We start from the raw sequence: 27,511 nt of genomic DNA on the forward strand, positions 1-27,511 counted from the left end.
GTTTCATATTGGCTTTTTTTTTCCTTTTTCTGCCTTTTTTATCCCCCCACACTGTGTGGCTTGCGGGATCTTAGTTCCCCGACCAGGGATTGAAACTGGGCCAAGGCTGTGAAAGTGGCGAGCCCTAACCAATGGACCACCAGGAAATTCCCATAATTGGCTTTTTTCATTTAACTGTGCCTTGAAAGTCTTTCCTTGTCAGTATCTGGTAGATAGATGTGTGTTATGTTTTGTGATTGCTGCATGATTGTCCATAAAATGGATGTATTGATACATGATTGAACAATTCCTTTCTTGATAGACTTCTAGGTTTTTATTATACCTTTCAGAAATGATGGTGTGATAAGTGTTCTTTTACAAGCCTCCTTGTGCACATGTGTAGAAGTTTTCTAGTGTGGAGACTTAGAATTCTAATAGTTGTATTATAGTATATGTGTATTGAAAACTGAATTTTCTATTTTCATTTTGCCCTCTTAAGAGTTTTAGACTCATAGCAGGCATCTGTGATTGTATCCCTGTCCTCTCCCTCCTCACTCTCACTAACCCTGGTATTTTATAACTTATTAACTTTGACCAGTCAGATAGAAGACTATTGTTTTTTATTACTAGTTTGGTTGAGCATCTTTTCATGTATTTATTGGTCATTTGTGTTTACTCTGAAATGTCTTTGTATCCTTTGCTCCATTATTTTTTCCCCCTTACTGTATCATTGCCTTTATCATAAGGTAAACAGTAGGAAACTGATAAGACAAGTATTCTCATAGGCACACAGCTAATTAGTGGCAGAGATAGGATTAGAACTGAGGTTAGCATTTTTATGTTATACTGTATCTCTTCCTTACCCAATTTCTCTTGGTTTTGTTAACTACAAAAAGAAGATTTTGTTGTAGATTTAAGTATGGCAAAACTCGATCATTGAGGGGCAGACTGTAGATTATGATGGTGGTGGCTACTATTTCTTAAATTTCCTTTTAGCAGTAGTGGGAAGAGATAAAAATACCTCTATCCTATGTACTTTTGACACTTATAAACTACGCTTATTATTTCCCTTACTGCTTTCAAATAGGAGTTTTTAAGATAATTAAAATGAGTTCACTAACATAGCATTACTGGGTTGCTGGAATAGACATAGCTGATTTCATTGAGAGCAGTGATTTGATTTTCGTTAAATACATTTTCTATTTTTAATTACAAGACTGAGCTCAGTACTTCTCAGTACTTTTTTTGAGTAGTATGTCTAACTTTTACTAAGATTTGAGAATCTTTATAAACATGAGTATATTATAGTTGCTGTGATGGAGGTACCTACATTTACAAGTCTTATGTCTTTCAATTTTTTCTTTTAAGGCAGAAGCAGGCTGGTTTAGCCAGAGGTGTAGGAAAATAAACCACTCAAAGAGTGCACTTTCTTTCCTTGTTCCTTCGTTACTACAGTTCACATTCTCAGAAGATGGTGAGTAGAAAACAAATTTGGCAAACAAAAAATTTTAACAAATCACAGACCTAACATTTTCTTCAGAAATTCTCATTCTTAATTGAAACAGTTTCTTACTAAACAGTATTTGTGATATATTCATATCATCTTTTAAAGGGAGAAGGGATGATAAAACAGACAGCATGAGTTTTATTCCCAAGTCCCTATAGATGTAGCGCCATAGAACATGTGTCTACAATAGCTATATATACTTAAACCACCTGTGTCTGTGTTTGTGAGAGAGTTAGACATTCAGACATTTAATACATGTTTTGCCTGGTCTGAAAGAAATTCCCAGCATAAAATGAATATATCTGAGTTTTTAATTGAGAGATTTAGGCAAGTGAAGTAATTTTAAAATGCTTCAGTAAAGTAAGATAAATATATCTAAAAATGTTAATATGACTGAATTTTTAAATTATTTTCTTTTACACAATGAATTATTAAACTAAACTGGAAGTTTCTTGAAGGAATGGACCAGGTATAATTATTTTATGTGTTTCTAGCATATAGTAAGCATTCATTAAATGTTGAATGTAGGAATAATTTGGAACTTGTTTTTGGTTTGACTTAAAATTAACTTAAAGGACAGAATAACTTATTCGTGATGCCCTTAACCCAGTCACAGTATTTGATATTTGCTTTTTTTCGCGTGCTGTCTGACCTGAATGCTTCTTGGCTTTGTCCTTGTGCAACTACCCTAAGACTTACCTACAAAACAAAAGAAAAGCCCTGAATGTAAATCAGCAATTTTAATTTGTTGTAAGTGGCTACTGTGTTTGATTTGTTAACCTCCGTTTTTTTTCTTCCTCTGTCTTATTTTTAGATCCTATTGTTCAAATTGCAATTGATAATTCAAGAAATATTTTATATACACGATCGGAGAAAGGAGTAATACAGGTAAGTATTAATATTATACCACCATATAAGAGGGGAAGAATATCCCTGTTTTTAAGGAACAAGATTTAGTCACTCTTGGGCTTTTCCTATGAACTGTGTGCTTTAAAAAAAAAAAACAAAAAAAAAACCCAACCGCTTCTTAAGGCCCCCTTTTTATGAAATTGTTAATCTCTGAATGTTTTCATACCTATATGAAGTACCAAAATTAAAGGATCCCTAAAAAGGAAAAGTTTATTTAATAAAAGTTTATTTAAAAGGTTATTTTATAAAGTGTATACAGTTTATAATCATGTTTAAGTGGGTATGATTTTTTATTCACAGGTGTATGATTTGGGCCATGATGGACAAGGAATGAACAGAGTTGCCTCAGTGTCACAGAATTCTATTGTTTCTGCTGCTGGAAACATTGCTAGGTAATATGTAATTTATTCTCAGGCATTTCATTTGCAGGCATAATTATATTATTTATATGCAGTATACTAAAATTATTCCCTCCTCGAAATATCTCCAGAAAGTAAGAAATGTTGAAGGAGGTGACATTGTAGGTTATGTTTGAAACAGTTGCTAGCAATGCTTCCTTTTATTCTTATGTTGGATGGTTTGAAACATAAGGCAGACTGGTTTTACAGTGTAAAGGACAGCTTGACCTGTGATTTTCCCTGGAGTTTGAAATTATGCTCTAAGTGGTCTGTGCAGGCATTATAGGTATTATGACTAGGAAACTGCAAGTCTCAAAGTTTCCCCTTTTTTAACTACTCCACCCTTTTAACAGGTCTACATGGTAGTTTCATTGGTCTGATAATGGACACAAGTACATTTCAGGAAATACAGAATTTCACAGTTGTATTAGCCTCACTATATTCTTGAGGAAACTAAAACTAAGGATGTTATGATTTGCCTGAGGTCTAACTCCTAAGTAAGTGCTGAGATCCAACCTAAAAGCCAAGTTTTCAGACACTATACACTGCTATTTGCATATGTCACAAGTGACCTAGCTGCAGAAACTCTATTCACCTAACAAAGACCTCAGATTTTCAATTTCTGTCTTCTGTGTGCCTGGGTCACTGCTACAATCAGATATCCTAGTGATAGCATGTTTTCCTTGGTCTTCAGTGACCAAAAAATTCTCAAGGCAGGCAATTTGAAACAAAGTTTCCTTTTACTTCTTCTAATTTTGGGGGGAAAGATTTTTTCAAATCCACAGAAAAAAGAATAGCATGATAAAATCTGATATACCCTTTATCTGAATTCACCAGTTGTTAACATTTTGCCTTATTTGCTCACTCTTAAGACCTATTTGAAAGTAAGTTACAGACATGACTTTCACCCTTAAATCCTTCAGCTTCCATCTCCTAAGCTCTTATATACTACATTATCATTACCACACCTAAAAAATTAATAATTTTATAATGTTATCCTAATTATATAGTCCATATTAAAATTACTCAGTACTCTTCCAAATCTTTCATAGCTGTTTTTCTTTACATTTTTCTCCACATTCAGCCAGAGCACATGAGCTACATTGGTCATTAGTCTCTTTAATATAAAATGGACCTCTTACTGCCTTTTTCATATGTTGACATTTAGTGGGGAGGGGTAGGAGAGTTATTTGTAGAATATCCCATTTTCTGAATTTTTTTTTCCTTATCTATAGATTCAGGGTAATATTGTTTTTTGTTTATTTATTTACTTATTTATTTATTTATTTGGTTTTGCCAGCTCTTAGTTGTGGCTCCAGGGCTCCTTAGTTGTGGCAAGAGGCCTCCTTAGTTGTGGCATGAGAACTCATAGTTGCAGCATGCATGTGGGATCTAGTTCCCTGACCAGGGATCAAATTCAGGCCCCCAGCTTTGGGAGCACAGAGTCTTATCCACTGCGCTACCAGGGAAGTCCCAGGATAATATTGTTTTTAGCCAATATCACATACATGATGTGAACTTCTTACAGTATTACGTTAAGAGGCACATAGTACCAGTTTTCCTATTATGAACACTTGGTTAAGGTGGTATTCACCAGATCTCACCATTATGAAGGTTCATTTTCCCCCCCTTTTTTTTGCAGTACACGGGCCTCTCACTGTTGTGGCCTCTCCCGTTGCGGAGCACAGGCTCCAGACGCGCAGGCTCAGCGGCCATGGCTCACAGGCCTAGCCGCTCCGCGGCATGTGGGATCTTCCCGGACCGGGGCACGAACCCGTGTCCCCTGCATCGGCAGGCGGACTCTCAACCATTGCGCCACCAGGGAAGCCCTCCCTGTTTTTAATTAGTGATAATCTTTTCAATGATATTTTGATGCTCTAAGGACACCTTATTCCCCATTAACCATTTACCCAATGGATTTAGCTTTCTTTTATGGTCTTTGAAAAAAGATTACTCTTAACAATATTAATGTAAAGAATACACATTCAAGGGTTTTTGCCAGTTCTTGCTCCCTTTGCACTACTTTCCTAAAAAGTAGCCTTAAAACTATTTTAGCATGTTTAAACATGTAAAAATCCTGGTGGAGGGGCTTCCCTGGTGGCGCAGTGGTTGAGAGTCCGCCTGCCGATGCAGAGGACACAGGTTCGTGCCCCGGTCTGGGAAGATTCCACATTCCGCGGAGCGGCTGGGCACGTGAGCCATGGCTGCTGAGCCTGCACGTCCGGAGCCTGTGCTCCGCAACGGGAGAGGCCACAACTGAGAGGCCCGCGTACCGCAAAAAAAAAAAAAAATCCTGGTGGAATATGTTCCCTGTAATTGAGTAGATATATTTTAAAAATAAACTTTAGTTTTTCTTTCTTCTAGGACCATAGATCGTTCTGTTTTTAAACCAATTGTTCAAATAGCAGTGATTGAAAACTCCGAATCACTGGACTGTCAGTTATTGGCTGTCACACATGCAGGTATGTTGTTTTATTTATATGAGTGCTTTAATGTGATAACTTTTTATAATCTTCAGGTTTGGAAATTTATGACTGAAAATATGTTTTTACTTCTGTATCAATTTTAAGCCATATTAATAATTCGTAAAATTAAGGCTTTTGAAAAATCAGAAGATTCCACTCACTCTGTCTCCTCATTTTATAGATGTAAAACCAGGCCTGAAAGGTAAAGTGGCTAACATTTAGTGATAGAGCCTGAACTGGAACGCAGGCTCCCTTGTCTTATACTTGTAGGTTCTTTCTACTGAAATGTGTTGATTTACCTCTCAATTCCAAGTGATGTCTTAGAAACCACTTCAGCTGGTAGTACGCATGGTGATTTAAGATCAGTCAGGAAAGTGATATATGGCTTTAACAGAGTTCTGTGTTTTTCTGTGGAATTGTTTCAACAACACATGTACCTCATGTCTTTTATTTCCTGTTAATAATGGATAATTTTACCCCGTCATCAGGTGTAAGACTGTATTTCAGCACTTGTCCGTTCAGACAGCCATGGACACGCCCTAATACATTGACACTGGTCCACATCCGCTTACCTCCTGGATTCTCAGCATCTTCAACGGTGGAAAAGCCTTCAAAAGTACATAAAGCTCTTTATAGTAAAGGTAAATTCTGAAATACTATCAGATTTAATATTAGATTCTTAAAATTATTAAAATTAGAATGCATTTTGAGGCATTTGAAATTAACAGATTTCCAGTGAAGTTTAGGATGTTATGGGTTTTTTTAATCCAGGAACTCTTTTTTTATATTAGCTTATATTTCAAATTTTTCATTGGCATATATATTAAAAATATAGTTTTTTAAAGTATCTAAGTACTTTTAAAATTGTTTTATTAGCCTTGTACATGAACTCACTTGTCAAAATCAGTGTTATAAACTGTTATAAACAGTTATAAACTGCTATAAACTTAAAATGACTTTTCTGATACCATGCCTGCTTTGTCAGTGTCTTTATGGATATGGAGAGTTTTGCCTGTCAAAATATGAAATTTCAATAACAAACTCTTTTGGATTCATAATTAAGTTTAGAAAATGAGATTCTAGTTAAACATCAAAACTTGAAAAATCCATATGTGGTTTTCCCCAATATGAGAACGCATTTGTAAAACAATTTGTTTTTATTTTCTAATCATTTTAAAGCCTTTTCTCTGCTATTGTACTGTGTTTTCTAATATTTTATTTTTCAACACCCGAATTAAACTTTCATTTACAAATAGAATTTTTTCAAGTACATTGTATCATGTACCTTCATAGCATTTTTAATAACAGCTTTAATTGAGATATAATTTACATACCTTTTAAAATGTACAATCTATTAGTGTTTAGTTTATTCATGGAGTTGTACAGCGATCACTACTATCTAATTTCGGAACATTTTCACCACTGCAGAAAGAAACCCTGTACCCATTAGCTGTCACTCCCTATTTCCTCCTTCTCCCAGCCCTGGGAAATCACTCGTCTACTTTCTGTTTCTATGGATTTGCCTCTTTTGGACATTTCATTTAAATGGAGTTGGAAAATACAGGACTGGCTTCTTTCACTTAGCATAATGCTTTCAAAGTTTATCTATTGTAGCAGGTTCTTTTTTTTTTTTTTTTTGCTGAATAATATTTCATTGTGTGAGTGTACCACATTATAATTACCCATTCATCATTTGGTGGGCATTTGGGTTGTTTCTCTTTTTTGGCTATTATGAATGATGTTGTTATAAACATTTATGTACAAGTTTTTGAGCGGACACATTTTCATTTCTTTTGGCTGTATACCTAAGAATGGAATGCTGGATCGTATGGTAACTTTAGAAATGTTAAAATGTGAAAAAAAAAAGTTGTGTTTACCTGAAAGAAATGCAGTATAAGGTCTAGAACACTTAATAATGCTACCCTGGCACTAATTATATATCCTTTTAGGGGATTTATTTTTGTTTATTTTGCGACTTGTTTATTTATAAAGATTAATGCTGTATATTTATGTATCTGTATTAATGTCACTATTAATATCACTAATAATCATAATAATTATGATTATTGAGGATATATATTATTTGACATCATATAAGATTTTACATATTAAACTTTTAGGTATTCTACTGATGGCAGCCTCAGAAAATGAAGATAATGACATTTTGTGGTGTGTCAACCATGATACATTTCCTTTCCAAAAGCCAATGATGGAAACCCAGGTAAGTTATCCTGAGAGATTATAAAGAATTTTTTACATAATTTTAAGTGAAGAATAAAATTATGAGAAACTTTATCTTCTGATTTATTACTGTTTGCTTCTAATAATCTTATATGATTAGCAGTCATACTGAAAAGAGGTATATACTGTTAATTTTTTGTTTTTCCTCTGTGAGATTAGAAGTCATTATGGTACTCGTTAAAGAAACCTTTAACAAAAACATTGGAACCCTTTTAGAATGTCCTTCATAATGTACCTGAAAATGCCTATATCTTTTCTGAAATGATCTTTGTCCCACTTAAATATATTATATTTTTAGTTATTATGAGGCCATGCATTATAGTTATGACTTAGAATTTTATTCTTATGATCTCTTTAATTTGTAGTTCCACCTAAATATTTAACGTTTTTTCTTTTAATTATAGAAAATTACAAATATATGCAAAAAATAGAATGGTAAACTGAACCCCACATTAAGAAATTACCCATTTCTCCATCTTGTTTCATATCTCTTCCCCATGTATATAAATGTATACACACAAACACATGATTGTGTTTTAAAAATAAATATCACGTATACCACGAAGTCAGCAGAGAGGTCCTGGGTGAGAGGTGCGGCCCCGGCCTATCCTGGCCCAATCCCACACCTAGGCCACCCACCCCAGCCCCCAGCCCAGGAGATACTGAGAGGAGGCCATCTCTACTCACTCCCCTTGCTATCCCCTACTCCACTCCCATCTGTCCTCCTAGATGCCCTAGCATAGCTCATGTTACCTGCCCCCAGAGGCTGCTGATCAAACGAGATAGACCAACCCCCACTAGGGTGTGAATGTCTGAGACTCTCTTTGGAGCCATCTCTTTAAAGGCATTTTGGTTCTAGTGTCACTAGCTGCTTCTGGTTATTTTCAAACGTGAACCCTTCTGGTTAGGGGGAGTGGGAAAAGGTGTGTGTAGATGGGAGGAGGAAGAACCAATTCCTGGGAATGGGGGCATGGTTTGAATGGGCTCTTCCAAGTTTCTGACATGGCCTAAGCAGCTGGGGTAGAGGTGGGAGGTAGGTATGGAGGCAAGGAGCACCTTTCTCAAATTCTTTTCTTTATCCTTTGAACTTTACTGAGCACATACTGTGTTGCCTCGTTATGTGACAGACTATAAGAATTCAGAACTCAGGAAGATATAAACCCTGTCTTTATGGGAGCACAGTGTTAGGGGGTGCAGGTTTGAAATCTGGCTCTGTTTCCTCAAAGCAGTGACTCAAAGGACTAACATATCTCTGGTCCTCAATTTCCTGATCTATAACAGTTTTAATAGTACCTACCTCTGTGGGGTGGTTGTGGGATTAAATGAGTTCATGTGTGTAAGGTGCTGAGAACACTACCTGGCACACAGGAAGCACTCGATAAACGTTAGCTACTTTTAAAGTAGATACTATATATCATATATATCATATCACTTCATCTCTATAATACTTGAGTTCACAAATGTGAACTTTAAATATATATATATAAATATAACTCATGAACTTTAATCAAATTCTGGTCTCCCAAAAACAGCTATAAAAGACATTAGGTCAATGGAAAAATTCTGTATTGACTGGGCATAAGATTGTATTAGAGAAATGTTAATATTCTTACATGTTAGGATAGTATAGTGGTTATGTTAGAAAACATCCTTATTTTTAAGAGGTGCATGCAAAAGTATTTAGTGGTGACATAATATTCATAACTTTCAAATGGTTCAATAAATGAAAAAATATAGAAAGAAGAAAGCAAATAGGGCAAAATGCTATCAATTGTTGAATCTAGGTATCAGGCATATGGACATTTATTGTACTTTCAACATTTTATTAATGCATAAAATTTTTTATAATAAAATATTTTAGAAGACTAGACACTTTTTTTAGAGTATCTTAGTTTAGAAAACAGATGTAACTTCAGAAGAAAACAAAAACTGTATGTCAGCAGATTTAAGCACTGAACCTACCAGTGTAGATCAATTTACCCTGGAAAGAGGGTAGAAGGTATACTTTTCAGTTATTGAAAAAATTGTAATTTTAGTAAATACTATTTATAGTTTATCCTAAGAAAATTTTGCCTTTGTCTTCTGGTATGAAAAGATTTACTATCATAGAAGATGCCTGATTAAAAGAACAGACATTAGAAAATTAAATACAGACTTTTGAGAATATTCGTGCTAATGTATTATTATTAATCTGTTAAACCCTACATTATTTAAAGATTGTATTATTTTTTTTAGAAGGTTTTGCCTCATGTAACTTTAATAATATGTATAAAACATTTATTTCTTCTACATAGATGACTACTCGTGTTGATGGTCATTCCTGGGCTCTTTCTGCAATAGATGAGTTCAAAGTAGATAAGATAATCACACCCTTAAATAAGGATCATATTCCCATAACTGACTCACCAGTTGTTGTACAGCAGCACATGTTGCCTCCAAAGAAGTTTGTTCTCCTCTCAGCACAGGTATGTACATCATCTGTTAAGGTGGAGAGAAAAAGAAGAGAAGCCATATTTAATGTTTTGGTCAAAGTATTCTGCAGTAGTTGCTTAATAGAGTCATTTACCTAAGTACTTAGGAATGTTTATTCTTAAAATATTCTTAAGGAATAGTTTATAAATACCAAAAATGCGGGCCTTCTCTAGTTGTGGCAAGGGGGGGCTACTCTTCATTGCAGTGCACAGGCTTCTCATTGCGTTGGCTTCTCTTTGTTGTGGAGCACAGGCTCTAGGCACACGGGCTTCAGTAGTTGTGGCACGCGGGCTCAGTAGTTGTGGCTTGCAGGCTCTAGAGTGCAGGCTCAGTAGTTGCTCCGCGGCATGTGGGATCTTCCTGGACCAGGGCTGAAACCTGTGTCCCCTGCATTGGCAGGCGGATTTTTAACCACTGCGCCACCAGGGAAGTCCAAGAACTTGCTGTTTATAAAGTATTGATATTATACTTTTTCTAAAGTAGCATTTCTATCAATAGTATTCAGCATAAAATTAGTAAAACAAGCTATGTTTATTTCTTATCATGTAGTCCTCACTTGTTAAAAAAACAATTTTTTAGTATTTATTTTTTGAGTAGCAATGCATTGACAATTCCACTGGTAAGCAGAGGGGTATACACAATAAAATCTCCCTTCTGGTTTGGGTCCCCTCCCTACAGACACCCATGTCATCAGAATCTTTATCTTTCCAGAGATATGTCATGATATCAATATACAAACAATACAAGTCTATTTATAAACAAACATTAACATATTGTATGCACTGTTTTATACTTTGCTTTTTATGTTTCAAAGATACATTTTAGATATCTTTCCATAGTAATATATAAAGAACTTTCTCATTCTATTTTGTATTTGAAAGGCATTCCTTTATATGGATGTACCATATTTAACTAGGCCCCTATTAATAGATCATCTTTTGCCTCTAAAAATAATGCTGCGGGCTTCCTTGGTGGCACAGTGGTTGAGAGTCTGCCTGCTGATGCAGAGGACACGAGTTCATGCCCAGGTCCGGGAGGATCCCACATGCTGCGGAGCGGCTAGGCCTGTGAGCCATGGCCGCTGGGCCTGCGCGTCCGGAGCCTGTGCTCTGCAACGGGAGAGGCCACAATAGTGAGAGGCCAGCGTACCACAGAAAAATAAAGAAAAATAATGCTGCAACCTTGTGCATATATCATTTTGCCTGTGTGTGAGTAAAGCTGTAGAATTACATCTACTGGATCAAAAAGTATGTGTGTTTATCAATTTGATAGATGTTGCCAGGTTCCCTGTATATATACATACATTCACTATCAGTGAATGTTGAGTGCTTGTTTCCTTACATCCTGTGCAAGTACAATATGCCATCGTATTAAGAGTGAGATTGACTGTTCTAGTGTTTATTTTTCTGTGAATTGTCTGTTCCTATTCTATATCCACTTTTCTATTAAGTTGTCTTTTTCTTTTTATTTATAGAGCCTCTTTATATGTCAAGGAAACTAACTTTTTGTGATTTAGTCTCAGACATTTTTCCTGGTTTGCCATCTTATTTTGTTTACTGAGATTTTTTTTCCCATGTGGATAAGTTTATAAGTAGTTGAAATACTCAGTTTTTTGGGGGGATTTCTATTGAACTTTAAAAAAAAAAACACCGTCCGCACTCTGAAGTTCATAAAATAATTCACCCAGAGTTTCTTCTACTACGGTTACAGTTTTATTTTGTCCTGTCTGTTCGGAATGGTATGAGTATGGATCCAGCTTCATTTTTTCCCAAAGTGGACATACTTGTGCCAACATGATTAATGAAATATCTAACTTTGATCCTTTAGTTTGAGGGGCAGCTTTTATCATATATTAAATTCTAGTACTTACTTGAGCCTATATCAGAACTTTCTGTTTTGTTCCACTTATCTGACTGTTTATTCATGTGCTGATACCATGCATAAGATAAAGGTTTATAATATGTTTGTGTCTGACAGAGCCTGCACCCTTTTGCTTTACTTTTTTAGGGGGGAGGGGCAGTGATCTCTTACTAAGTTTTCTGCATGGATATATAGATCCTGGTATAGGCTAGGAATTGAAATGTAGATGATCTTTTTGACCAGTTTACTTCGTATTCTTGAAGTTATTTTTTTGTTTCATTGCTTTTATTAAATAAGGTAGCAAGGTCAGTTGCTACTAGCCATGCTTGATAAATCTATTATTCATCCTCTTTCTTTTTGAACTTCCTAGGGGAGTCTTATGTTTCATAAACTTAGACCTGTAGATCAACTGAGACATCTACTTGTGAGTAATGTGGGTGGAGATGGAGAAGAGATTGAAAGATTCTTTAAATTACATCAGGTAATTATTTGTACCTTTTTTATTACTGTGATGATATTATGTAAGTTAGGATTAAAATACTGTGGTTAATACCAGTCTTCCTTTCTTTGCCTTAATCACTGTATGTGTACTGGTACTTGGGAGCAGTATTAATATGCTGTAAGGGTTTATGGTAAATGCTCAGATTTTTGTTCTGTTTTTGATAAATTCTTATCATTAAAGTGTACTAGTAAGAGTGTGATGTTCAAATTATATGATGAATGTATTTTTATTAAAAGGACAAGATATTTATAGATAAATAACTTTTTTAATTAAAAACTTTTTTTTTTTTTTTTTTTTTTTTGCTTAATGACATGAGGAAAAAACTTGAGGCAGCAATGATGGGGACTTTAGTATTTTAAAGCCACAACTAGAAATGATGAGGTAAAACTGGGAATGCTTAGTTTAAAATCAGGAATATTAGATCAAAGTTAAATATACACACTCTGAATTCAAGCTACCAGCTCCACCATCAGAGTAGATTACTTGAATTCTCTGAGCTTCCATTTCCTCATGTGTAAAATGTGTATTAAATTATAATATGTGGAGTGAGGATTAATATGCTCTAAAGTCTTAAAAAATAGTGCCTGGCACATGACAAGTACTTAATAAATGTTAGCTATTATTGTTATTTTCTAAAAGGTTAAAACGCCATGAGAAAAAAAACCCGGGGGGTAGTGGGGGACTAAACCAGAAACTAAAGTAGAATCTAGATAAAAAGAAAAAGAGAACATCCTTTAATAACAGCGCCTGTGATAAACTTTAAAACCAGTAGAGTTTACTTCTCCTTTTTCATACCAGCTGATTTCATTCATTCAGCAAATATTTATCAAGTACCTGCTCTGTGCTAGGCATGGGTTTAAACACTGGATACAGAAGTAAACAAAACTTCTTTTGAAATGTTTATGCTTTACATAAGGAAAGATACTCTTTTTTTACAGGAAGACCAGGCCTGTGCAACTTGCCTTATTCTTGCTTGTTCCACTGCTGCCTGTGACAGAGAAGTATCTGCTTGGGCCACTCGGGCTTTCTTCAGGTATATATCACTTTCTTTTGTTCTTGGCCACTTTTTTTTAATGGTTGCATTGGCTAATGTGGTTGTTTAAGGGTTTGCAAAACAGTTGAGCAACTATATAGGCAAGTTAGTAAAATTTAAATTGGAAAGGTGATAATACTACTGGAAGCAACTAGATTAGCATAATTTATGCATTGTTACTCTTTCTCTGGATTCTGTTCTCCAACTTCTTTTGTCTAGTCTTCTACCTCAGTTATTATTCTCGTCTATCTTTTCTACTTCCTCAAACACTACCAGTTCTGCTTTATGTGTATCATTTGCATTGAGAGATTGAGTCACTTTAAGAAAACTTGGTATCAAAGAGATATTATTTGGAAAATATTTAGCTAAGAATAAATTTAAAATGCAATTTTGTTTAAAAGAATTTTTTGAGTAGTCTCACCATAATCTAGTATGAATATTACAGTACCATATACTTATTAAATACACTCTATGCATTGCAGACTCTTCTTTAGAAATTGCCAGAGTCCCTTATGATTCTTCTTGTTAGCAATTTGAAGTCAACATTTACTAAATAAGTATTTTATTATGTATCTGTGTATATTTCACTGTCAACACAATGCATTTAAAGTCTCTAATTTTTAAAAATATTTATTTATTTATTTATGGCTGCGTCGGGTCTTTGTTGCTGCATGTGGGCTTTCTCTAGTTACGGCGAAAGGGGACTACTCTTCATTGAGGTGCACAGGCTTCTCATTGCAGTGGCTTCTCTTGTTGTGGAGCACGGGCTGTAGGCGCGTGGGCTTCAGTAGTTGTGGTGCTTGGGCTCAGTAGTTGTGGCTCGCGGGCTTTAGAGCACAGGCTCAGTAGTTGTGGTGCACGGGCTTAGTTGCTCTGTGACGTGTGGGATCTTCCTGGACCAGGGATTGAACCCATGTCCCCTGCATTCACAGGCAGATTGTTAACCACTGTGCCACCAGGAAAGTCTCTAGTGTTTAAAGCATTTATTTTGAAGCTAAGCAGGACTTGAAACAGTTCTAGCTTTTAAGATGTATAGATTCACTGAATAAACTCAGCCCCTGTTGTCTTAAAAATAGGTATGGTGGTGAAGCACAGATGAGATTTCCAGCCACTCTCCCCGCTCCAAGTAATGTTGGTCCCATCCTGGGGTCTCCTGTCTACTCTGGTGAGTATGAAACATTGAAATGAAACTGTTTCTAATAGAGTTGAATTTTAGAAGCTTTGTAGCATATTTTAATGGATAAAAAATTTCATTGTATTTTCTTTACTGCTACTGCATTATTAGGGAATAATTCTATAGATGTCTGACTCTTAGTGTTATGATATATTAATATTGAATCTTTAGTGTATACTGGGAAACAAAATAAGATATAACCAGTAGTATTTACAGAATGCATTTGTTATTTATTCAAAAGGAAAGAGTTGAGAGGTTTAATAACAAACTCCCACCTCAATGTTTTCCAAAGTGGGGATTGTTAGAAAGTTGCTGGGAAATGAGCCCCTAATTCTTGAATATATTATGGGTGGTGCCACTCCTCACTCTTACACTTAGAAACAGTTTCTGTGTCTAATTTTGATCAGATACAAAAAAACTGGGAGATAATTTTATAAATCTTTATATTCTTCTTTCTTTTTAGGTTCTCCTGTTCCTAGTGGTAGTACATACCTGAATCCATCCTTTTTGGGAACACCATCTCAAGGTACCTCTTTTCTTTGTTTTAGGTTGCTACTACTATTCTTTTTGAGGAGCTAACATTGTGAATTATTATTCTTAATGCTTAGAATGGGAAAGATTAACTTGTCCTATTCCCCTGAAAATAATGTAGTTTAATAGAAGTGGCATCCAAGCAAGTATTGGCATTTGGCCATGAATGCCTTTACTTAGTGGACCTGGAAAGCCCCCTTTTTGAGTATCAGGACTTAATTACCAGCCCTGAACTGTATAATTAGTCCTGCTTTACTCCCAGCATTAATGTGCAGTGATTGCAAGCTTGCTTTCCTTTTCATCCTGCATTGCCCACACTTGAAAGCCAACTTGGGAGTTCCTCTCCAAGTCTAAATCTCTCTTCTTATCAAGGAAAACCAAATTAAATAACTATTTATTTCAGTATTTTTGTAATTGTTTTTACCTATGGGTCTAGGGACAACTGACTTGGGTTATTGAGAATTCTGAATATTTAAGGTTAAGTTTTAAGATTTGTTTTTCTTACATATGTACAAGGTATTCATCCTCCTGCTATGTCAACTCCAGTGTGTGCTATGGGAAATCCAGCAACTCAGGCCACAAGTATGAGTTGTATGGCTGGACCAGAGATTGTGTACTCTGGAAAACACAATGGTATTTGCATTTACTTTTCTCGAATCATGGGGTAAGTTTTTCATGGGATAATTAATTATTGCTTACCTTGTTCTATTGTGTATAGTTGAACATTTTAAACTTTAAATTTGGGACATCATTTGTGCCTACTAAATTTTACTTATAGTTTAAGCTCACTTGTCCATTAATAAGATTGTTTTCTGTCATTCAGCTTTTTTATTATCTAACCATCTGTATTTGTTACTGTGTTTTATGTATGTATATATATCTTCAAAATATATCTACATATACTAATATGTAGTGTAACAAACCACCCCATAACTCAGTGACATGTGTCTGCAAGTCAGTTAGGCAGTTCTGGTCTTGGCTAGGCTCACAATGCATTTGAAATCAGCATTGAGGTTGAAGAGAGTTGTATTACTCTTGGCTGGACTCTCACATGTTTAGGGTTATGTTTGTGTGTTGGTCTAGAATGGCCTCAGCTGAGACAGCTGGATTGTTCTCCACATGGTCTCTCATCCTCTAGCAGGCTAGTCAGGGATCATAGACTTGGTGGTGGTAAGGTTTCATGAGAGAGAGTAGAAACTTGCAGAGCCTCAGGACGCCTAGGCTCAGAATTGGTCTGCTGTCACTTCTGCCTGACTTACTTGGCAGGGGGACATCTCCAAGCCAGCCCAGATTCAAAAAGTGGGAAATAGACTCCTCGTTATAAAGGAGGCATCAGAGTCATATTGTAAAGAGGATAGGTGTGAGGAGGGATAAAGAATTACAGCCATTTTTCAATCATTCTACCAGATCCACTTAATTATCATGTCTGGTGTGTATTTTTCTTAGATTTGAGTTGTATGCTTTCATATGAATCATTTGCTTAAAAATGTGAAACAGTGCAGAACTCACTTTATAAGCTTCCTTGTTTCCAATTTATTACCCAGGGTCTTTGATTTTTCTTCAACAGTATTTCATTATGTGAAATGACTTAGATCTGTCAGGTTTGGAAATTTTCCTGGTTTTTTTGTTCTTTCAGATAACTTAGTAAAATGTTAAATGAAGTCATTGCTACACTTTAAAAACTAAATAAACACATAGAAAGGAATTTACTACTTATTGTAATTGTTTTAATTCATCTACAGCACAATTATTAAAACATTTTTTGTTCCAGAAACATCTGGGATGCTAGTTTAGTTGTGGAGAGAGTATTCAAGAGTGGCAACAGAGAGATCACTGCAGTAAGTGTGTTATATAAATAACAGTATTCCATTATCTCTGTGGAGCCAGTTTACGTTATTAATGGGGAAGTAGATTGTTTTATATCTCTTGATGTTATAAGCAACATGCAATGATTATTCCTTTATATACATGTTTGTGTACAGCACAGTGTACTGTACAGTGTACACTGAACAGTAAACTGTTCACCCCGAGTTACATCTCAGCTCTGTCACTTACTAATGATGAGTAAATTTCTTAACATTTCAGAGCCTGATATCTCACAGTAAAATGAGAATGTATCTCCCTCATAACATTGTTATGAGGGCTAAATAGAATCAGTCCTAATACTTAATATTGCTCAAAGTTACAATTTAATGTATTGCTTATATGCCCCCAAACTCCAAGAACCTAGCACTAATTTCCATGTATTGGTGTACTTTCCAGAGTGCTTTAAGAAACACAGAAATTTGTACTATCATAAATTCAGGTATTAAAGGTTTTTTTTAATGTGAAGTATGCATGCAATTTATTTTAAGCTTTTTTTCTTTTTAAGATGGAAAGATACTAAATATCTTTTTAACTCTGATACTCTATTTTAAAGTTGTAAATTTTAAAGTTTCTCAGAATCAGAATGTATTAACATAGTATGTGATTCCATTTGTGTGAATTTCGAACAGGCAAAACCAGTCTATATTCTATGATAGAGGTAAGAAAAGTGGTCGGTTACCTAGGAGGTAGAATGACTAATGACTAGAAAAGGGGCAATAGGGAACTTTTTTGGGTGTTGGAAATACCCTATATTGTGATCTGGGTGGTGACTATATAAAGATGTAAAAAGTTATCAAGGTATTCACTTAAGATTTGTGTATTTTACTGTCTGTAAATTATACCTCATTAAAACCAGAGCAGCAGGGGGTGGAGGGATGTGGGTGTCTAGCCCTTTATTCTGGTCACCAAGTATAAATTGATAAAAGAAATAACTTTACTGTTTATGAAGATAGGGTACCTTAGAATTAAAACTTCATGTTCAATTATGGGTATACAGCATATGTGTTTTTTATAGAAGCTTTTTTTTCATTGTTTTTAAATGTTTCAAAATATTTCCTTTCTTTCAGATTGAAAGTAGTGTTCCCTCCCAGCTGCTGGAGTCAGTGCTACAAGAACTGAAAGGTTTGCAAGAATTTCTAGACAGAAACTCCCAGTTTACAGGAGGACCATTAGGAAATCCAAAGTAGGAATAAATAAGATTTATTTCCCTTTTTTTTCTGAGATTTAATTTACATGTTATAAAATTCATCCTTTTAAAAAGTTTCATGGTTTTTAGTATATTCATAAAGTTAAACTATCATCACCACTATCTAGTTCCAGAACATTTGCATCACACCAAAAAGAAACCCTATGCCCATTAGCAGTCACTCCATGTCTTAATTCAAGCTGAAATAACAAAGATACCATAAACTGACTGGCTTAGGCAACAAACATTTATTTTTCATAGTTCTGGAGGCTGGAAGTCTGAGATAGGGTGCCAGCATGGTCAAGTTCTGGTGAGGACCTTCTTCCTGGTTTGCAGACAGCTGCTTTCTTTTTGTGTCGTTACATGGCAGAGAGAAAACCAGACAGCAAGTCCTCTGGTTTTTTCTTAGAAAGGTAGTAATCTTATCATGGGTTTCCACCTTCATGAGCTCACCTAAACTTGATTACCTCCCAAAGGCCATACCTCCAAAAATATCATCGCTTTGAGGATTACTATGAATTTGGTGGGACACAAACATTCAGTTGGTAACACTGCAAAGTTGTCTTTCCCCTAGTCCCTGGCAAATACTAATCCACTCTCTGTTTCTATGGATCTGCCATATTTTGGATCTTTTATGTAAATGCAGATATACAGTATGTGGCCTTTTGTTTCTGGCTTTTCTCTTAGCATAATATTTTCATGTTCATATATTGTAGTGTATATCAGTACTGGTTTCATTTTTCAGTTCATCGTTTGATGCACATTTGTCTTGTTTCACCATTTTTTTTTTTTCTTTTTTTAATTGATTTTTTTGTTTTTTATTGAAGTATAGTTGATTTACAATGTTGTGTTTCAGCTTTTTGGCTATTATGAATAATGCTGATATGCGCATTCCTGTAAAAGTTTTTGCGTGGACACATGTTTAGGATGAACATTTGTTGCTGTTGTTATAAAAGTAATGTGGACTTGTAAAAAATTCACATCACTCCCCTGATGAATTAATCTGAAGTATGACAATATAAACTTTCAAATCATATGTGAACATACATGAATATATGAATATACACACATGTATATGAATGTATATTCATATATGAATATACATTTCTTTTTTAATACAATTTTTAAAGCTTATACTCCATTTACAGTTACTAAAAAATAATTGGCTATATTCCTTGTGTTTTACAATACATCCTCATAGCCTGTCTTATACCCAGAAGTTTGTACCTCTCACTCCCCTACCCTTATATTGCCCACCCCTCCACCCCCTCCCCACTGGTGACCACTTGTTTGTTCTCTATATCTGTGAATCTGCTTCTTTTTTGTTATATCCACCAGCTTGTGTATTTTTTAGATTCCACATATAAGTGATATACAGTATTTGTATTTCTCTGATTTATCTCACTTAGCATAATGCTCTGCAAGTCCATCCATGTTGCTGCAGATGACAAATTTTCATTCTTTTTTATGGCTGAGTAGTAGTCCACTGTAAAAATAGGATCTAAGTAGGCATACTTTTTGTGAAACATTGTTTACATTCAGTATATTCTTTAGAGCATTCCAAAAATCAATAGAATAAATTTTGTTTGTATTGGCTACATGTTATTCCATTATATTCAAGCAATTAGTGGTATAACTCTATGCGTAATTAGGTTGTTTCTATTTCTTGATGGTATAAACAGGGTTCAGTGAGTATTCCTTATACATGCTTGTGTACTTGTTCAGTAATATTCAGATGAATCTCTTTAGAAGTAAAATTTTGGGACATAAGAGCTTTTAAAAATGTTGGTATGTAGTATTTGGTTGTCCCCCGAGAAGGTTATACCAATTATTTTTAGCCTTCAGAACTCTTTTAAGTGTATCTTAACATGTATATATTGATTTCTAGCCCCTGCCACTTTTTAATTCAGTTTAAGAATCTTTGTCTTTTAACCCCATCTCATTTTGTTGGGGTTAATTAAATGTTTGATCTGTTTCTCACCATCCTGAACTTGTGGGCTTTGTTGTGGTTTGGGGTTTGTTTGTTTGTTTTTCTCCCCTTCCGTTTTACTGGATTGATTTAAAAGTTTTATGTATGACTTTTCTTCTTCTGATAGTTAGTTTTAAATTCTGAAAAATATACATCTCAGTCATCATTAATTGAACAGAATCTGTTATCTTACCTCCTTCCCCTACCCTCTACCACTGTCCTTCTTCCTACATAGCTGGAATTTTAGTTGGAAGGTGTTTTTTTTTTTCTTTTTCTTTTCCACCATTATATTATTCTTCTGTTAATAGTTTCTAAGCAGTTTATTGAATTTACAATTATAGCCTCAATTATAACCTTCGATTTTGTAACCTACTACTTTGCTAATTTCTCTTTACTGTTTTTAGTAGTTTTTTTCATTGAGTTTTTTGGATTTTTCAAATATGTCATCCTGTCATCTGCAAATAGAGATAGTTCTACCATTTTCTTTCTAACTCTAGTTGCTTTCTTCTGTCTGCATAGGCTAATATCTCCAACATAGTGTTAAAGAGTGGAGATAATGGTGCGCATCCTGCTCTTATTCCTGACTTCAATGGGAAAGTGTGTAGTGTTTCCCCACTAAAGAAGATGCCTAGATATAGTTTAACATGATAAGAAAGTATCCATCCATTTCTATTTTATTGAGTATTTTTATAAAGTGAGTATTGAAGTATGTCAAATGTATTGTCTACATCTTATAGAGATGATTGTATAATTTTTTTCCTTACCTTTATTAAGAGATTTCCTAATTTCAACCAACCCTCACAACATTAGTCTCACTGAGTATGGGAATTTTTAAATAGCTTTTTTTTTCTTTGCGGTACGCGGGCCTCTCACTGTCGTGGCCTCTCCCGTTGCGGAGCACAGGCTCCGGACGCGCAGGCTCAGTGGCCATGGCTCACGGGCCCAGCTGCTCCACGGCATGTGGGATTCTCCCGGGCCGGGACACGAACCCGTGTCCCCTGCATCGGCAGGCGGACCCCCAACCATTGCGCCACCAGGGAAGCCCCTAAATAGCTTTTTGAGATAAAACTTACATACCATAAAATTCACTTGTTTTAAATCGGTTCAGTGATTTAGTAAATATATAGAATTTCTTCAGTCATGACAACAATCCATTTTTAGACCACATCCGTCTTGTTCATTTGCAGTCACTCCCCATTTCTGCCCTTCAGCCCCAAACAATTGCTAATGTATTCTGTCTCTGTAGATTTACATATTCTTGACATTTCATATAAATGGAATCATACAGTATGTGGTCTTCAGAGTCTTAGTATCTTTGCTTTGCTTCTTTGAGTATGTTCCATGCACATACAGCCTGGGAGGTGAGCCCAGAAGTTGTGTTCGTCTTCCTCAGAATTAGGGGATCTCCTCCTCCAGCCTCTTCTTGCTCTGATTTCCCATATATTCCCTAGCTCCCAGAGGCCTCTTTTACTGGTCCTCTGGATAGAAAGTCAGTGTTTTCTCCCAGTTTTCACTGTCTTATCATACAGCTTTGCAGAAGTGGTGGTGCCTTTGGGGCAAAGCATCAAGAGAAATAACTGATTCCCTCCAAACTTTTTGGACCACACGGCCCCCTTTTCTCAGTTCTTCTGCTCCAGTGTTTCTCAACCTTGGCACTGTAGACATTGTAGACTAGATAATTCTTGGTGCTGGGGACTGTCTTGTGCATTGTAGGATGTTTAGGATTATCCTTGGCCTCTGCCTACTAGATACCAGTAGCTCTCCCCAGTTATGACTCGAAATGTCTCCAGACGTTGCTGAATGTTCCTTGGGAGTTTTACGCACCATACTGTTTTGAGACTCAGTTCACCTTTGGACAAAGCCTGAAGATAAAGGAGTTGGGAACCCAGTATACTCACCTCCATATGGATTATCATTCGAGTTTTGACTTCCCCTCATCAATCTGTGTGCTATTAGAGTCCTCAGGTGAATAGTTGCTTTTTGTATCGTGTCCAGAGTTCCCACTTGTAGTCAGTGAGAGAGACTGTAACAGACTTACTCCATCTTGGCCAGCACCGTCAGTTGAGTTTTTTATTTAGTATCATTATGTGAATGTGGTTTCAAACGTATTTAATGTGTTTTAATCCATTGCAGGTTGTTTTTTCTTTTTTTTCTTTTTTTTTTTTTTTTTTGTGGTATGTGGGCCTCTCACTGCCGTGGCCTCTCCCGCTTGCGGAGCACAGGCTCTGGACGCGCAGGCCCAGTGGCCATGGCTCACGGCCCCAGCCGCTCCACGGCATGTGCGATCCTCCCAGACCGGGGCATGAACCCGTGTCCCCTGCATCGGCAGGCGGACTCTCAACCACTGCGCCACCAGGGAAGCCCCCAGGTTGTTTTTTCAATGGAAAATTATCCCAACCTTTTGCCTCTTCAGACTGCTCTGGAGTCCTTTTCGACAGTATTTGGTAGCATCTTTGCTTTCTAGCATGACAGGACATTTCAGGCTCATTTGGTACAATTCTTGCCCTAGAACTGGATTTGGCCATTTCTCTAGGGAGCCCTAGTTTATTTTGATAGGAAAGAGTATTAGAGACTACAGCTAGAGGTATTAATTCCTACTGGTCATGCTATATGTTGTTTTGTTTTTTTAAAACAACAAAATTATGAGTTTGTATTGTTTTTCAGTTCAGCTTTAAGATTAAAGAGAATTTGCTCAGTTTCTTTTATAGTATAGTTGTATTGCTTTTACCCTAAAAATTTTGTTTTCTAACAACATTGACATAATCACTTATGAACCTCATCTGACAGTGTACCTGTTATAGCTTCAGTAGTCATACTTTTTTTTTTGCCATGCTCCATGGCTTGCAGGATCTTAGTTCCCCCATCAGGGATCGAACCCGTGCTCCCTGCATGGAGTCTTAACCACTTGACTGCCAGGGAAGTCCCTCTTTTGTATTTTAAATGGAAGTATAGTCCATTTACAGTATTATATTGGTTTCAGATGTACAGCATTGTGATTCAATATTTTTACAGATTATACTCCATTGGAAGTTATTACAAAATAATGGCTATAATTCCCTGTGCTATACAGTACATCCTTTTTGCTTATCTATTTTTTACATAGTATTTTGTATCTCTTAATCTCATACCTGTAATTTGCCCCTTCCCTCTTCCCTCTCCCACTTAGTAACCACTAGTTTGTTTTCTATGCCTGTGGGTCTGTTTCTGTTTTGTATATACATTTTTTGTTTAAGTTCATCATTCTTTTCTTTGCATCCCTGAAGTTGCATTAAGAGCTGAAATAATCAGATTCTTCACCAAATGAGCACCAAATGCTTTTATTAGCTCATTTCTCTCAGTGACCAGTATTTCCTGACAGCAGGTTCTTTGCTTTTCACTTTTGTCCTGAAGTTTTCATATCTGTAAAATGGTATTCTTAATAATACATACCTTATAGAGTTGTTGTATTATGTTAAATCATTGGTGGGGACAGAAAGCAAGTGTTTGATAAATGGAAGCTATCGTTATTAACCATTTACTCTCAGTGAAAATTTAAGCATCTGAGAGATTAAAATGCTCCAGGTGTAAATTGTTGTATTGATTTGTCAGTGATTATTTCACTAATCTACAGAGGAAAAGAATATTGACAACATATTCCAGTTCATTATATACAGAATAGGCAAATTTATAGAATCAGAAAGTAGATGAGCTGTTGCTTAGGGTAGGGCGGGAGAAATGGGAATTGACTGCTAATGGAAAGTGAGTAAAAATGTTCTAAAATTAAGTTGTGGTGATAATTGCACAACCCTTTGAATAGACTTTCTGGAATTTTTGTTTCAGTACTACTGCCAAAGTGCAGCAGAGGCTGATAGGATTCATGCGCCCTGAAAATGGAAATACCCAGCAAATGCAACAGGAGCTGCAGAGGAAGTTTCATGGTAAATTATTGCTTCTGATCAGTTAAATGTACATGACCCCAGTAAAGAGTTTTATTAGGTGAATAGAAAAGAGTGGACATCTCTTGATAAGATCGTTTGTGGTAACAAATATTTTTATTAAAGTAATATTAGTGTGATTTAAAAAGTAAGATGATATGGACATCATGTATTTCCACAACTTTCAGCTCATAAAAGGTTTTCATTTCTTCCACCAGAAAACATGATACACACTTTTTTTTTTTAACTTTTTTTGGGGGCGGGGGGCTGCTGCATCCCGTGGCCTGTGGGATCTTAGTTCCCCGATGAGGAATCGAACCCAGGCCCCCTGCAATGGAAGCGAGGAGTCCTAACCACTGGACCACCAGGGAATTCCCCAATACACACCTTTTTTTTAATGAATTTTTTTATTGTGCTAAAATATACATAACATAAAATTTACCGTTTTAACCATTTTTAAGTGTACAGTTCAGTGGCATTCAGTAAGTTAAGTTCACATGATTTCCTGTAGCATGGTGATTGCAAAAAGCACCACTATCCATCTCCAGAATGTTTTCATCTTTCTAGTCTGGAACTCTGTACCCATGAAACAATAACTCCCCATTTTCCCCTGCCCCCAACCCCTGACAGTCACCTTTTTTTTTTCCTATCTTTGAATTTTACTACCCTGTGTACCTCATGTAAGTGGAGTCATATAGTATTTGTTTTTTTTTGTGACTGCCTTATTTCACTTAGCATATAATGTCTTCAGAGTTCACATATGTAGTGGCATGTGTTGGAATTTCCTTCCTTTCTGAGACTGAATAGTACTCCATTGTGTGTATCAACCACATTTTGTTTATCCTTTCATTTCTTGGTGGACACTTAGGTTGCCTTCATCTTTGGGGTATTGTGAATAATCCTGCTATGAACATGGTGTACGAATAGAAATTTGAGTCCCTACTTTTAATTGTTTTATTATATATCCAGAAGTGTAATTGCTGGATTATGTGTAATTCTGTTTTTAATTTTTTGAGGAGCCACCATAACTTTTCCATAGCAACTATACCATTGTATTGGTACATTTCCACTGGTAGTACACAAAATAGTCCAATTCCTCCACATTGTCACCAATAATTTTTCTTTTTCTTTTTTTTAAAAAACATTTCTATCCTAATGTGTGTGAAGTGGTATTTCTTGGAGAGTTAAAAATGTGAATCAAATGTTAGGTTGTGTTTTTTTATTTATTATAAAAAAGTAACAACTAAGGAAACAGCAAGGGAACTGAAAAGTTCTTATAACCAATAATTATTCCAGATGTGAATTGGCATAGTAATAAAATATTGTTTAAATTTTGCCTGCCATTCAGGGTTTTTTTTAGGTTCTTTTGCCTTCCATTGTTTGAGCCAATTATTCTGGCTGATAGAACTTTGCTAGTTAAGACTCAGCTATTTACTTTTGTTCCAACATACTTTCTTTCCTTCCTGCTGGACCTAGTTTTCTGTTCACTATTTTGTAAATTCTTCTTTCAGTACTTTTCAAGTAAACTTGACAAAATACAAGCATTGGTAAGAATTTATACAAAGGGGAGCATTCAAATTGCTGACAGTATGCACTGAAATAACCACTTTGGAGAGCAATTTGATCATATATATTAAAAGCTAAAAATGCATATGCATTCAAAGCCAGCAGTTTCACTCCTAGGTATATATTCAGGAACAGTCTTTATCAGACATTTTCCCCACAATAAGTAATAATTTTTATATTATGGCCCAGATGTTTAAAAGCATATACACACAACAGAATTTTAAGAAATAACTATACCTATTTTATACTCTAATATTTTTTTTCCTTTTTCATTCTATTTCCCTTTTAAGGGGAAAAAAAAAATCTGTCATGATTGACTGAATTGATTTCATGACTCACCAATGCATCTTAATTTGAAAAACAGTCGTAGCAAAACCTGACTGTGTTTTTGAGGAGACCTTTTTTAAGGATATTTATTGCATTATTGTTGTAGTAGCAAAACATTGGAAACAACAGGAATGTCCTTCATGTGGAAAATGGACCTAATTGTGGTATACTTATATAATGGAACACTCAGCAATTAAAATAAATGTATTGATACTAGATTTTGACTTATCAGTATGGGTAGCCTATGAAAATATAACTGGGCAGAAAAAGCAATGGTGTAAATTGTCTAAAAACAGCAACATTTTTACTGTTTATGTATGCATACACACAGAAGCACTTATAGATAGTGAGAGGATAAAACTCTGAATTCAACAACTCATGATCATGGTTGCCTATGAGGGGAGGAAGGACAACAATGAGGATTTCAACCTTAACTATAGTTGTCGTTATTTGAGATAAAGTGTTGTTTTACTTAAAACAACTTAACCTGTCATTTTTCAAAACTTCATGAGTTGTGTTTTGTAATTAGAGGCTCAACTGAGTGAAAAGGTTTCACTTCAGGCAATCCAGCAGTTGGTTCGAAAATCATACCAGGCTCTGGCTTTATGGAAACTTCTTTGTGAACATCAGTTCACTGCCATTGTAGGAGAACTTCAGAAGGTAGGATATTTTACCCCCTAAGGTCGTACTATCATGCTATTAATTCTGTGCTTAGTTTGTCTGCTTTTTTTTTTTTTTTTTTTTTTTTTTTGAGGTACGCGGGCCTCTCACTGTTGTGGCCTCTCCCGTTGCGGAGCACAGGCTCCGGACGCGCAGGCTCAGCAGCCATGGCTCACGGGCCCAGCCGCTCCGCGGCATGTGGGATCCTCCCGGACTGGGGCACGAACCTGTGTCCCCTGCATTGGCAGGCAGACTCCCAACTACTGCGCCACCAGGGAATCCCAGTTTGTCTGCTTTTGAGTGAGCTGTAATCTTTCACTTAGTTTCAGAAGGAGATTATTTTGGGCAGCATTTAGGTTATGATCAAATTAATGTGTTATGAGAAAATTGCACTAAAGCATGATAACTTGAGGGGTTCATTATTAAAACCACAAGTTATTACACTATATGAGAACTTTGTTGTGATATGTGAATGAACTCTTACTTTACCAAAAATATTTTTCAAACAATAGATTGTAACCTTTATTTGGGCTACAGATCCCTTTGGGACTCTGATCAAAACTCTTTCTCCCCACCTTCAAAGAATGCATACAGACACATACATAAAATTTTTGCATGTAATTTCAAGAAGTCCAGTGACCTAAATTAAAATTAAACATTCCTACTTTAAAGAAAAATGTTTGCCACTGTGGAAAATGAATGGTTCTTGCTGTCCTCATTGGAATCCTTTTTAAGGATAAAGGTAATTTGCATTTATCTAAATGTTAGGTCATTTGGGGGAAGGTATTCCTACCTATTAATTTAATTTTGAGCATTTCTAAACGTACACAAAAGTACAGCAAGTACAACAAATAATCCCCCATACACAATTTATTTGCATTCAACATTTTCACAGTTTTACCAACTTTGCTTAATCTATCCCTTATTTTCGTTTTCTTTACTGAATTATTTT

At 35.7% G+C, this 27,511-nt stretch overlaps 1 protein-coding gene across 1 annotated transcript in view; it reads left to right on the plus strand.

The window, feature by feature from the left end:
• The window catches only part of NUP155 (nucleoporin 155), a 65,945-nt gene that overhangs the window by 18,390 nt on the left and 20,044 nt on the right, over nucleotides 1-27,511 (plus strand). The window contains exons 7-22 of the mRNA XM_032627681.1: nucleotides 1,348-1,453; nucleotides 2,301-2,374; nucleotides 2,696-2,787; nucleotides 5,158-5,255; nucleotides 5,747-5,899; nucleotides 7,379-7,479; nucleotides 9,794-9,964; nucleotides 12,202-12,312; nucleotides 13,272-13,366; nucleotides 14,443-14,531; nucleotides 15,004-15,066; nucleotides 15,588-15,735; nucleotides 16,843-16,909; nucleotides 18,005-18,120; nucleotides 23,912-24,009; nucleotides 26,429-26,559. Of these exons, the coding sequence (XP_032483572.1) occupies nucleotides 1,348-1,453; nucleotides 2,301-2,374; nucleotides 2,696-2,787; nucleotides 5,158-5,255; nucleotides 5,747-5,899; nucleotides 7,379-7,479; nucleotides 9,794-9,964; nucleotides 12,202-12,312; nucleotides 13,272-13,366; nucleotides 14,443-14,531; nucleotides 15,004-15,066; nucleotides 15,588-15,735; nucleotides 16,843-16,909; nucleotides 18,005-18,120; nucleotides 23,912-24,009; nucleotides 26,429-26,559 (1,713 nt within the window). The remainder of the gene's footprint in view (nucleotides 1-1,347; nucleotides 1,454-2,300; nucleotides 2,375-2,695; nucleotides 2,788-5,157; nucleotides 5,256-5,746; nucleotides 5,900-7,378; nucleotides 7,480-9,793; nucleotides 9,965-12,201; nucleotides 12,313-13,271; nucleotides 13,367-14,442; nucleotides 14,532-15,003; nucleotides 15,067-15,587; nucleotides 15,736-16,842; nucleotides 16,910-18,004; nucleotides 18,121-23,911; nucleotides 24,010-26,428; nucleotides 26,560-27,511) is intronic.

This window comes from Phocoena sinus, chromosome 3 (assembly GCF_008692025.1).
Source record: "Phocoena sinus isolate mPhoSin1 chromosome 3, mPhoSin1.pri, whole genome shotgun sequence".
In the NCBI taxonomy this organism is placed as follows: Eukaryota; Metazoa; Chordata; class Mammalia; order Artiodactyla; family Phocoenidae; genus Phocoena; species Phocoena sinus.